Consider the following 13,111-nt stretch of genomic DNA (forward strand, 5'->3'; position numbering starts at 1 on the left):
CTGTCTGGGGTCCAGGGGTAAAGGACACTGCTTCAGAGAAACAATAGAGCCTAGTGCTCTTCACTGGGCTTAATGGAAAGGACAGCACTACTTACACTAATGGCGGGGAGGAGCAGAAGCTGGTTGCTACCTTAGAAGTTTACTGAAAGCTACCACTGAGCTCAGATCTGCACACCTGCCAGTAAAATTGCAGGCTGTAGGGAGGTCCAGGTGCTCCCTCTGCAATCTCTGTCTTTACTGAAGCCCGGAGCCACACAGCTCTCCAAGCCGAGAGCTTGATTTTAAGGAAGGTTGAGATCCCTAGCATTCCTCTTGTCTTCCTAGTAGTGTGTTGGTTGGAGTGCAACACTTGGAAGCTTCCTTATCCCAGCTTTGGAGAAAAAGAGGGAGGAGAGTGGAAGGCTCCCAGAAGTTACTCCTAGCCTGTAGCCCAACAGGATGCCAAACTTTCCCCCAGCTGACCACTGGCCATTGGAAAGAGTTGCTCCCCTGCTTCAGGTATAACTGCTGTAGATCTGAATGGCTTGCATGCTTCTCAGCTGAGCACTGAGCTTCTGAGATCCTAGGAGCTTACCCCATGATTGCTCCCAAAGGCATAGCTGAGCAGAAGCCACCCCACTCTTCCTGAGCTCAGCACTGAGCTTCAGAAAGACACCGGCTGCTCCCTCTACCTCTGCACTAGTCTAAGTAGCTTGCATTTATCCCAGCTCAGAGGTTAGCTACAGAAAAGCTATGAGGATGCTGGGAACTTCTTCCATCAGCTCAGAGAAGAGTCACCTTGCTTCCTTGGACTAGCTATAGCTGCTATGGATCTGAAAGAGCTAGTATCTCACGAGTAGGTGGTGTGCTTCAGAGAAGCTAGGTGGGCTCTAGGAGTCCCCCCTCCTATTATTTCCAAAGCTGTAGCTGAAGGAGCACAAATCCTCTTTTGCCTAGCTGAGCACTCCTGATTATTGCTGCTATCTGAAAGGCTTGATGCTGTTCTAGCTGATTGATGAGATTCTGAGAAGCTAGGGGGTTCTGGGTGCTTTCCCTAACATTTCCAAAGCTGCAAAGAATCAGAGTGCCACCCAGCTCTTGCATACTCCACCCCCAACTGAGCACTGGATGTCAAGAGATGTCCCAATAGCTTTCCTTGCCCTGCCTAGAGGCCCTAGATACCTCAATGGGCAATGGATGTAGAAGACTTGCACGTCTCCCAGCTGAGCTCCTGCAGTGTTGCTTCTCAAAGGGGTGCTGCTGACTAAGGAAGCTTCCTTCTCGTCACAATTTAGGGATGGTGGAGGACATGCAGTATTCCAGCCACAAGACCTATAATTCAGTTGGGGCATTGCACATCTCCCCATAGAATGCTGGCTTCCCAGGGGCATCCCCATTGCTGTGCATGTCAAAGCAGAAGGGTGAGAAGAAAGGTTACTGATACCAGGAATATATAGCAAATTGTGAGAATTGGAATCAATCGACATTTCACATTAAATATCCCAGAGAAGCAAGCTGCTCATCTGAGCAACTTGTAGGCAGCCCAGTTACTCCTTACTCCTCCCCCTTAAGCTGTCAGCTGGAAAGTTGGCCTAAGTGTTGGGCTGATGGACTGCAGGTAGGCTACCTTCCAGTGTCCTGCAAATATCACATGCAGCAGCTCCAAGCTGAACATGGGCCTAAGGTGGCTATTGGGGAGTTTTTGTGATGTTTAAGTCTCTCTTGAGTTCAGCAGGGAGGTGGCAGTAACCAAGTGTTAAAATCTGCATTAGTTGGGCAGCCCATCAATATGAGAAACCAGAATTCAAATGGAAATACTAATACTTATGCCCAAGCCTATTACAACCTACATCCTTTCCATGATAGTTGACTGATCCTAGAAAGAGTCTTTTCTTATCTTTCTATCTTCCCAAAGCCTGGGAGTAGGCCCCTTTCACTCACCGTATCAAAGGTTGACCTTGCATGGTCCATTTCTCCTGGAAAGTCATCTCAGTTCTATGAAGTCTTCAGTGTTTTCTCCTAATGTTCTTGGAAACTGTCTCCAAAAAAGGAAAGTGATGGTAGATGTCCTTGGTGCTGACATGAAGGTCTGAAAAAAGACAAACAACATGTTGTGGTGGAGTGATGTCTGGGGTGGGGGCTATAATTTGCAACCAAAAGTGGCCACGTGAAACTGTTGCCGAGACAGAACTTCCCCTTTTTCTAGTTTATTTGTCTTGCCTTGTTTTCTTGTTTTCAAACTTTGGGGTTTCTCACTAATCAAATTTCCAGAGTTAGGGTTAATCTGGCAAAACAGCCCCCTTCCACACAAAGAGAGAGATATTGCCCCTTATTTATTTATTTATTTATTTAAAAAAGAAATAATAATTTATTACCTTCTGCCAACAGCCTTATAAGTATAAATGGTAAACCAACTATTCCCATACCCTCCAACATTTCTCCAGTGAAAACAGGGACATCCCATTCCATAATGATAATTTTAGTATCTATACCCCACACGTCTTACTGGGTTGCCCCAGCCACTTTGGGCAGCTTCCAACATATATAAAAAGATAATAAAACATTTTTCTTAAAATCCCCTATGCAGGATTGCCTTCAGATGGCTCAGGGGTCAGATAACTCCCTACCCTCCAATGAAAATAGGGACATCCTAAGGAAAAGTGGGGCATTCTGGGATCAAATCAGAAACTGAGATGACTTCTCTGAATCAGGGACGTCCCTGGAAAATAGGGACACTTGGAGGGTCTGTATTCCATAGCAGATAATTTTGAGCTGAATGTGGAAATAGGCCTCACCCTGAGAAGTCTGGAATTTATTGGTGATTGACCCTTTCCATATCACTTTCGGTGCCACCTAATGCCACCCATTTTTTGTTTCATAGAACTGGGAGGGGGCAATTTCCTCCAAGGTTGCTTTGGGGCCAAGTTGCTCACACCAACAGTAGCTTCACTTTGAACAAACACTTCACCGCCTTGTGGAGGGCAAATTTATATTGTTTTGAGTTTGTGGGTGCCAGGCACCTATAATAGCAAGTGTTAAAATATAAGCCAGGCTATCTAACTGTGTTGAGGCAATCACCTGGGTGATGGTCCATTAAGAAAGCAAAGGAGAGGGGGCTCTGTGTGAGACAGCAAATTGGTGGGGGGGGGGCATGGTGAGTTCCAAGATTTCAGCTGTATTAGGACTTCTTTCATAGCTACATGATATGCAGAAATTTAGCAGGTGAAGCTTGTCCTGGCATGGATAAAAAATGGTGGAAGGAGCTTCATTTGCTGAACTTTCCTGTCTCGGGCTGCCATTTGAGTAGCAGGACTACTGCTGGGGGGGGGGGAGACACATGTACAATTTATGGGGCCTGGGGATGGCACCTTAACCATATGGTCATTGTGCTGGTGAGAGGTTACTATTTTTCTTTCTGCAAAGCAGTTAAAATATCCCTCCCACATTTGATTCATGTTATGTTTGATAGATTCCTTCCAGTTCTAATCTATTGCACATTGTTTTTCAGGGTAGGAAGGTGTGGATGAAGTGCAGTGAGGCTGAAAACCATGGCATGAATATCCCTCCTGATGGTTTGTTGTTGATTGCAATATAGGTAAGACTGAAAGGCCCACATTGACATTTTGATGAGTCATCCTGAGAACAGATGCAACCTGTTTTCACCAACAGAGGTGAACTGGTGTTTCCGCTTTGAGCCCAAGGCGAGTGCTGGTGGTCAGAAGGGGATGGACAGATATGATGTGTGGGGCTTTGAATAGAAACTCACATTGATGTGTTCTGAGTCAACTTCAGATAACAAATGGTGGGTTTCTCAGCGCCAAAACAACCAGGTTTTGCTGATTTTGTACGAGCCACACGCTCTATGAATTGAGCATATCTACCAGAGGAAACTCAAACTGGGATGGGGCAGAATGTCATGCCTTTGCCTACAGTGTATAGACTGACAGAGCCAGCCACTGCCCCCCACCCCCCAATCCTCAGTAATGAGAGTGTAAACCAGGGTTGGAGGCAAGTTCTGAAGCCGCTCCAGTGTTGGCAATGTCTACAGCAAGGGTAGCCCTCCAGATGTCATTGACTCCCATCAGCACCAGACAGCATCACCAATGACCAGGAGATGGTGGGAATTGTAGCCCAACAAGATTTGGAAGGCACCATGTAGATTCTCTTGGTGTCGGTACCTGGTATCCTGAGGCAGCTGCAAGGTCCTGTAAAGATATCTCATGAATATGGTGGCCAGGCAAGAAAAAGTGCAGGGCACCTGAACCACTAAAGGTTGTGTAGGAGAGAGGATAGTTGTGGAAATTTCATGCAGGTTGTACCTGTTGCAATTATTTCCTCTTGTTGTGTATGCAGGAGTCCTTCCCACTTTTCATCTGACGCCTCTACGGACCCCAGCTCCCTCCATACATATACATAGACATATACATATACGTTTATGTATGTATTCTAGACCAGCACTCTAAGCAGCATTAGGTCGCTGGATCTCACCATACGTTTCATTTCTCACAATGACCCTGAACTTGTGCTGCTTTGAGTTAAACTTTGTGAAACCTTGTAAGGTTTTACAACCCAAAAGGAAAAAGGGACAGGAGCCTGAAACTAGATAAGCCTTGGAAAAGGCTGTATGTGGTACTCTGAAGGATAAATGAGGTGGATTCACTTGGTCCCTAGGCACAAGTCTAGGGCTCAGGGCCGCAATACCTCAAGGACTGCCTCTCTCCATATGAACCTAACCAGACCCTGAGGTCATCCTCTGAGGCCTTGAATTGGGTGCCTCCTCCACAAGAGGCTTGGAGGGTTGCAACACGAGATGCCTTCATTATACACATTTTGGCGCCAGGCAAAAAACATTCCTCTTCAACCAGGCCTTTGGTTGATTGACATGTGATGCCCATTTAACTGTGTTTGTTTTTGTTCTTATTTTTATGATGACTTTTGTGGTTTTTATATTGATTTTTTTTTGTTGGGAACTTCCCTGAGGTAGAGTATTTACAGTCGGCTGGGGTGTGACGTAGAGAAAAAAGGTTGCAGTCTGGTAAAAGCGGCAAGTTGGAGAGAGGCTTAGAGTGCAATGGTTGGTTTCTTTTTGGAATCTACAGTTGTAGTTTGGGAGAAGCAAGACCCTCTTGAAGTGCCAATGCTGTGTACCCTTCCATTGTAGGCTCAGGTTGTATATGTGTGTAAGGGCCTTCTTGGTAGCAGCACCCAACCTGTGGAATGCCCATCAGATGTTAAGGAGATTTTGGAAACATATGAAGGCAGCCCTGTATAGCGAAGCTTTTTTAAGGTTTAAGGTTTTATTATGTTTTTATATTTGCTGGAAGTAGCCCAAAGTGGCTGGAGGAACCCAATCTGATGGGCAGGGTACAAATAAAAAATAATTATTATTATTATCATCATCATTATTATTAAACCACATATTGTAAAAATACCACAGTCTCCACTGTTCCTCATTCCTTAAAGGAAGGATGAACCCCTGGAATCTTGCACCACTCAAAGATTGGAGTGGCATGCAGCTCTGGTATGTTAAAAGTTAACCACTAGTCCATTGTGAGTTACACACAGTAGACACATTTTAGGCTGGAGTTGGGAAGCTTCAGACCTGGGTTCTGAATGTGGCCCTCCAAGCGTTTCTGCTTGGCCCTCTGAACTCTCCCTACACCACCCTCCCTCCCAAGCACCACCTCCTCCCCAGGCCACCCCCTTCACTGCTTTGCACTCTCTTGGACTGTTTTTGCCTACCTCGAATGTGCCTTGATCTCTTGGTTGCTCAGATGGAGAATAAAGGCAGGTGTGTGAGTATGCGTAGAAGCTAGTCTACTGTACATAGGTAACATTTTCATTTGTTGTTCTTTTGCCTCTGGCCCTGCCCACCACTAACATGTGGCCCTTGAAAGGTTGCCCAGAATGGAATGTGGCCCTCAGTGTGAAAAAGATTCCCCATCCTTGTTTTAGGAGAATCCCTGAAAAGAGGCATTTGTGTCCCAATGGGTGTGTCCAGTGCTTTGAAGAAGACTGAGAATCGACAACAATGCATGGTTAATAAAAGTTTATGTAGCAGCTGAGTTTTGATATGTCTAAATTGAATGAAGACTTATACAATGGGGGGCAATAGCATACAAGGCAAAATTATTACAATCAGAAGCAATATGAGGACAGAAATTAATATAGACAAACTCACCACCAAACACAAGGATGTTATACTATAATGTTTATATTGTGCATCCTTAGGTTCATTCTATAAATCAATGCAAATTGGTACAGTGCAATAGAATACAATACAATGCATTGCTTTTATGCAGATTATAGTAACACATTACGGAAAACGATACGGGAGGGTGGTAGTCTGATAACGTGATGGCTGCACAGTGCTGGCAGTTTAGTAAGCTACAGTCAAACACGGCTGATGTGTACGACAACTCTGATAACATATGCACCAGATATACACCTTGGTTAATAAGAGACAGCATCTACCCGCTGAACAATCATAGTTCAAGAAAGCAACCATTTAGTGCTGTGAGCTTTAACAGCTGAATAGCACTGAAAACTTGAGCCAGATTATCTGTCCAATCAGTTTGCTAATGCAAAGTGGTTCATACAGTTAGCTATGACCATGCTAAGCAGCTGATTAGCACCAAATGGCTGATCAACAGCAGTGACAAATCTCTTTTTTAGCTGGACTGTGATCCTAGGAAAACTCAAGTTATAATTGTTGCTGCTTTGTGGTCCAGGAGCAGAGGACAATGTAATGCAAATGTGACAGGATAAAGTTTCAACACTTCTCAAACACGAAACTAATGCAACCATGAAAAGTAATTCAACACAACACAGGGAAACTTTGGCTGATATTTTGCACTATGCAAGCCAAGTGGGAATGATAAAAAGCTGAGAACTTTTAATCTTCATTGATTTGACTTCTGGAGATTTAAACATGCCCAGAACTCTCTCCAGTAGAAATCAATAGCCTTGGAAAGGGTGTGTGCTTGCTGCCACCCATGAAAAACTCTTTGCTTATCAGGCTCCTCTCTTTAAACATGGTGATAAAGGAAGGGGCCTTTATTGGTTGTATCAGTTCTGACCCCTTTTGATCACAGTCATTTTGTACACATTTTCTGTTTGTCTATAGGAGGGCAAATAATGGAGTCCTCTGTTGCAAGTAAGGGGAAAATGTGGACAAAAGGACTTAAATTTGGAAAGCAAAAACAGCTACTCATCTTCTACTTTTATCAGTACACTTAAGACTAAACGCTTGCTCTCTGGGCTGCAAATTGGCAACATATCAATATGGCAATATGGCTTCTAGAAACTGCCGCTGCGGAAATAATGGCTCAGGATTTGGAGGAAATTAATACAAAGTGTAGAGCAACGAAATAGCTTTGGAGCTTTTCACCAGTTTGGATGGCTCCTGCTCAGATCCAAGTTTTCTGCAACCCGTCAGTTGCTATAGTTGGAAGGAAAAGATAAATCATTCATTTTATTACTCATGGATGGTTGATATGCTATTCTTTGTTGTTTATTTCTTTCACGATTGTTGAGCTCCATATTGTTGGCACTGGCAAAATTGCTGTTTGTTGCACTTGCAATATTGATACAGAAAGTTATTTACTATTTGTGATAATGTTCATGTAAAGTTGAGGTCGCTTTCCTCAGTGACCTGTTAACCATCTTTTTGAAGCAAAGTTGGCTGTATCGATTATTGCAAAAGATGGCAAAGCAAACAAAGTAACACTGAAGTTAATGTTTTCTGACATTAATGCTTTGTTGTATTGTAGCAGACAAAAATTATAATGGAAAAAGACTGAGAGAACTATATAATGGAGAGAAAAAGCAGGGTCTTATTCTGCATATTCTTCATCGTGAGATAAGGAGGAAGGTTACTTCACCTGTGGAAACAGAAGAGGTGGGGAGAAGATTAAACAATCCATGCATGTTTATCTGAATGATTTGGGGATGAGAACAGGACACCTAGGACATTGGTTCTGCTGTTGCTGGGGAACAGCGAGTTAGAAGCCAATTGATCTCATGTCCATTTTGTGACAGGCAGAGGACATTCTATCAGCACTAAGTAGTCAAACAAGTAGGTAGATGTGCATATCCATGTAAACACAGGTCTGCAAATGCAAGTTTGTCCTCACTTGCTCACACTTAATAACATTTGTCAAATGTACACACACAAAATGATTTAGGACCGTGAGAGATGGTGTCCACAATTAATTGTTGGGTGAGAAGAAGAAGAAGAAGAAGAAGAAGAAGAGGAGGAGGAGGAGGAGGAGGAGGAGGAGGAGGAGGAGTTTGGATTTGATATCCCGCCTTTCACTCCCTTTAAGGAGTCTCAAAGCGGCTAACATTCTCCTTTCCCTTCCTCCCCCACAACAAACACTCTGTGAGGTGAGTGGGGCTGAGAGACTTCAAAGAAGTGTGACTGGCCCAAGGTCACCCAGCAGCTGCAGGTGGAGGAGCGGAGACGCGAACCCGGTTCCCCAGATTACGAGACTACCGCTCTTAACCACTACACCACACTGGCCAGTGCCTTCTACATTTGTGTGGTGCTTCCAAGGTTTGACTCTAGCCCAGGGTTTTCCAAACCTGAGTCTCCAGCTGTTTTTGGACTACAATTCTCATCATTCCTGACCACTGGTCCTGCTAGCTAGGGATGATGGGAGTTGTAGTCCAACAACAGCTGGAGACACAAGTTTGGGAAACGTTGCTCTAGCTCGTTCCCTTTTTACCTTGATGAAAGTGACAAGTCCCCCATAGAAGATTGCAACAGTGAAGAGGACCATGAAAGTGGAAACTTTGTTCCAGACGCTGTTGGCCTCCTCGAGTTCACTGTACTCATCTTCGTTTTCGTTGCGGATATCGCACAGAGCAGCACCCATGATGGCACAGTCCCAGGAATCTGCAGGTGAGATGATATGGTTACTCCTTGGAGAACAGATGGAGGAGAAAGTCTTCGGAAAAGCAAGAACAAAGTACAGCAGCAAATATATGATGAAACAAATAAGAGACAAAGGTGCGTTGAAGGCATGTTGGTTTCTCTTTTTTGAATATAGACCCCACAAAGACCAACAGTGTTCCTAGGGCATCTTTAGAGGATCAGCATACAGTGTGAATTTTGTGCAAAAGCTATATCTGGTTATTGGATCGGGGCACAAGATGCAACTGAAGAAGAAAGAAAGAAACACCTCATTGATTATTACTTTAATATAGAACTGCAGGATACATTAACATTGTGTGATATAACAGAATGGACATCCCATCTAGTGGGATGTGAAGACAGCAAGCAGGCCAAATCAAGATGTCAAGGAAATTGCATTGTCTTTGCAATGAAGTGAATTTATCTGGTGGTAAGGTGCAGATAAGATGTATTTTACCAGAAAGGGAATTGGTTCTTCTGATTGTGATGTTTTCAGAGGAGACGTGTGCTACAAGGCATGCGTAAGAGACTCCTGTCAGCCACTTGCTTGTGGGGACTTCAAGTATGCTCACTAAGGAACATCTTTGTTTTTCATGGTCACATTTCAGACCATGAGCATCATAACCCTTCAGTGACATTCTTTTTTTCTCCTCTTCCCACTTCACAAAGATCTCTCCTGGGTAGAAGTCTCTGACCACGCAGAATAAGGTTACATTTAAGTCATCATTGGAGGACTGTTGCTGGAGATAGACTTTTGGGGGCTTCATTGTGCCTGTGTTAAAAAAAGGGAAACAAAAAATGTTGGAAGAAACTACTAAGGACATATTTGAAATTTACCCTGTTTATCAGTCTTTCACTTTCCCCAGAAAACCATTGGAATGATATTTGTTGTTGTTACAACTGAGGTGGCTCTCTTGTGGAAATCATGAAAATGAAACTGGCATAAAAGAGGTAAAACTTCATTGCGTATACAAATTTTTAAGATTAGTAACTTCAATCCTGTGCTCAGGTGGCTTTAAATGTAGGTGATGGATGGCTGTGTTAGCTTAATATTATTTTGTGTTGGCTGCAGTCTGAATTAGCATATTGAGCAAAATGGGTTAGTACTTTGACTCAATCTCCAGTAACTTTGGTGTGTTCCTGAATCACTCTGTTTTGCTCTCAGTGTCTCATATGCTCCTGCCCACCCTTTTTGTAAGTCCTCACCATTCCTTCGCTCAAAGTGTTGCTTGGTTTCTCCTAGGCCATTTTGGATGCTACAGGTGAACTTCACAGTGGTTTTCCATTCAGTCAGATTCACGCGCAGTTGTCCGTAGATCCAAGAAGTGCTGTTAGTTTCGTTCAAGAATGTGGTAGTCACAGCTTTTGTGTCGGCAGGTTCTCCATCCATTGTCCAACTGACTGTTGAGTTGATGGTTGCATTTGCAAGGGGCATCATGCATGTCAGAACGGCACTTTTGTTTATAAAGAGATCTTCAAAGGGTGGTGGCTGCACTTTGATAGCTGTCTTGTTAAGAAGTGGGGCCATTCCTTCAAAAACAAATAATCATCAGATTGAACGGGTTTGAGATGTGCTCTTCAGAAATCACCCTATCTGTTGGTTTAAGGTGTCCTATTGTAATTACTAATCCAACCACGAGAGAACCCTGTGTTGGACTAGCCCATGAGTCTTAAGCAAAAGAAGTTTATGATTTGGATGCTATAACCAGTTCTATATAAAATGGAAGAATCTTCCAGTTTGAGATGGAAATGACAAAGTGTATGTTTGTGAAACCAGCTCAAGAGAGAGAGAGAGAGAGAGAAATATGTGGCCCAGCATTATGTCCAACTGATTCTACCATCTTTGGGTGGAAACAGGGACTTGACATTCAGAAATATAGTCAAGTGCTCTGAGCATGTTGTTACCACGTTCCTCAAACATCTACTTCATCCCCCAATCAACCCATCACTACCCCCTATTCTGTGCACACAATTGATCATCAAATCAATTGCCACAACTATCAGCAAACTGCTGATCTTTCCATTTATCTCTAGCTAGTATGCAGTTGTTAAAGGCATAGAATAAAAAAGTGGTATCTTAAACTTGCTTTCTGCCCTCCGATTCCCTATGACATCTTAGGAGCTTGTATGAATAATGATAATTGTGGCTACTTAGTGGTAAGGGCTAAGCACTCTGCAGAGCCACTCTGTTTCCCATTAGGATTGAGTTCCTTATATTTTCAATGTGGTTTACCTGTATATTATGACTTACCAGAATAATGCAAGTCCTTCTTAATCATGGTGTTGGTTGAGCTGTGATTCACAGTGCATGTATAGATTTCTGGCTCTCTCCACTCTTCTCCGCTGAGTACCCAACTGCAGGTCTTCTGGAACTTCCCATTACCAAGTGAGACCAGAGCTGAGGAATTAGTACTGCAGCTGAGCCTGTGTCCTTTGGTGGCCCATTCAATGTCTATATTTTTGGGATAGAAGTCGGTAGCAAAGCAAACAAGTTTCTGGCTTCCCCCATCTTCCGAGGTGTGGAATGTTGTCACCTGCGGGGGAGCTGGTTGCAGAAAATCTGAAATGAAAGGGTTGACCTTTTGGTTGCAAAACAGAACATGCATGGATAGAGAGCAGAGTTCCCTGTCTGTTCAAGTGCCTGATTAATGAACACTGAGTTTGAACACTGAGAAGTACACACATTTCCTTAGAAGTGAAGCTCCTCTTCCCAATGATTTCAGTGGAAGCAACTTATGGAGGCTTGTTTCCAAGTGATGAACACACACATACATGTTCAGCACCTGATGACTGCTGCAAACTCCACATTTCTGCCATAAAACACCACAGACAGAGCTATCTTACCTCCGAAGTCAGCAGAGAAGTGCTGCTTTTTGACGGAGGAAGTTTAGTGTTCATCTGAATGTTGAGTTGTGATCATTGAGTTCATGCATGTATGAACTAACCTTCATTGTTGTGAGAATTGCTGCTCAGCAATTCTTCCACTCTCTTTTTTAGTGGCAGTGACCCACACAACAATTTCTTCTGTGCAAGGTTAAGCCTTCTTCTTTCATTGGCTAGTGAAGCATTCTCCAGCACCCAGACTTACCATACAAATGCTCACTGGCATTCTTCATAAGAGTTAAGGACTCATGCCCCACAATGCAGGAATAGAGGGCTCTGCTTCTCCACTCAGATGCTGGGACTTTCAGAATGCTTTGGATGGTAAAAGTGGGGCTTCCAGCTTGGGCTGTTGGAGGCCCTGTGATATATTCAGAGACATCAATGTCTGTGTCATTCTTCTTCCACCTGATGAATATTTCAGCTGGGGAGAATCCAGAGACCTCACAAGCCAACCAAGCTACAGCTTGGGATGTAGGTTGTATGAATTGTCTTGGCGATAGAATGACCAAGTTGAAAGATGGAGCTTTAACATGGTTGGAATCTATATGGAAGGGGATGAAAACAGAAATGCTGACAAGGTTGATATTCAATTAGATGACACACGAAGAGAGAGCACTATGTTGGTGGTGGTGGGGAATAGCGAATCACACTACAGTGGTACCTCGGTTTTCGAACAGCTTAGTTCATGAACAACTTGGAAATCGAATGCGGAAAACCTGGAAATAGGTGTTCTGGTTTGCGATCTTTGCTTCGGAAGCCGAACGTGCTCTGTTTTGAGTCCTGAGCTCCCATTTTTACTGTTGTGCTTGCTAATTTGTGCCCCCCGTTGTAATTCAAGTCTTCCCTTTCCATTTTCCTGTTGCGCTGCTAATTTGCGCCCTCCCCATTGTAATTGCAACAATGAACAACTTGGAAATTGAATGCTGCAAACCCATAAATAGGTGTTCCGGTTTGTGAACTTTGCTTCGGAAGCTGAACATGCTGTGTTTTGAGTCCTGAGCTTCCATTTTTACTGTTCCACTGCTAATTTGCATCCCCCATTGTAATTCAAGTCTTCTCTTTCCGTTTTGCTGTTGCGCTGCTAATTTGAGTCGCCCCATTGTAATTGCAGTGTTCTGAAGTGACATTTGGAGCTTATATTTGGTGATTTTGTTTTTGCTATTTATTTAGCGTTTTTGTTTTTGAGGCTTTTTCGGTTAATTTGTTTTTGTGACTGTGTGAAACCCAGCTCAGCTACTGATTGATTGATAGTGTGACTGCAGAAATGGATAAAAGCCCCCCCCCCAACAATGACTATCATCAGTGCAAGTAAGAAAAAAAATAATTTCAATT

At 43.5% G+C, this 13,111-nt stretch overlaps 1 protein-coding gene across 3 annotated transcripts in view; it reads right to left on the minus strand.

Moving 5' to 3' along the window:
* Positions 1-6,013: 6,013 nt before the first annotated feature.
* Positions 6,014-13,111, minus strand: part of LOC309355683 (uncharacterized protein) — a 282,572-nt gene continuing 275,474 nt past the window's right edge. For all 3 annotated transcript variants that reach the window (XM_081886700.1, XM_081886702.1, XM_081886701.1), the window contains 6 exons: positions 11,985-12,320; positions 11,148-11,456; positions 10,103-10,426; positions 9,354-9,668; positions 8,709-8,878; positions 6,014-7,862 (listed from right to left, as the gene is read on the minus strand). In XM_081886700.1, coding sequence (XP_081742826.1) covers positions 7,854-7,862; positions 8,709-8,878; positions 9,354-9,668; positions 10,103-10,426; positions 11,148-11,456; positions 11,985-12,320 — 1,463 coding nt within the window. In that variant the 3' untranslated portion in view covers positions 6,014-7,853. The remainder of the gene's footprint in view (positions 7,863-8,708; positions 8,879-9,353; positions 9,669-10,102; positions 10,427-11,147; positions 11,457-11,984; positions 12,321-13,111) is intronic.

This window comes from Podarcis melisellensis (genome assembly GCF_964234715.1).
Source record: "Podarcis melisellensis genome assembly, chromosome: 13".
Lineage (NCBI taxonomy): Eukaryota > Metazoa > Chordata > Lepidosauria > Squamata > Lacertidae > Podarcis > Podarcis melisellensis.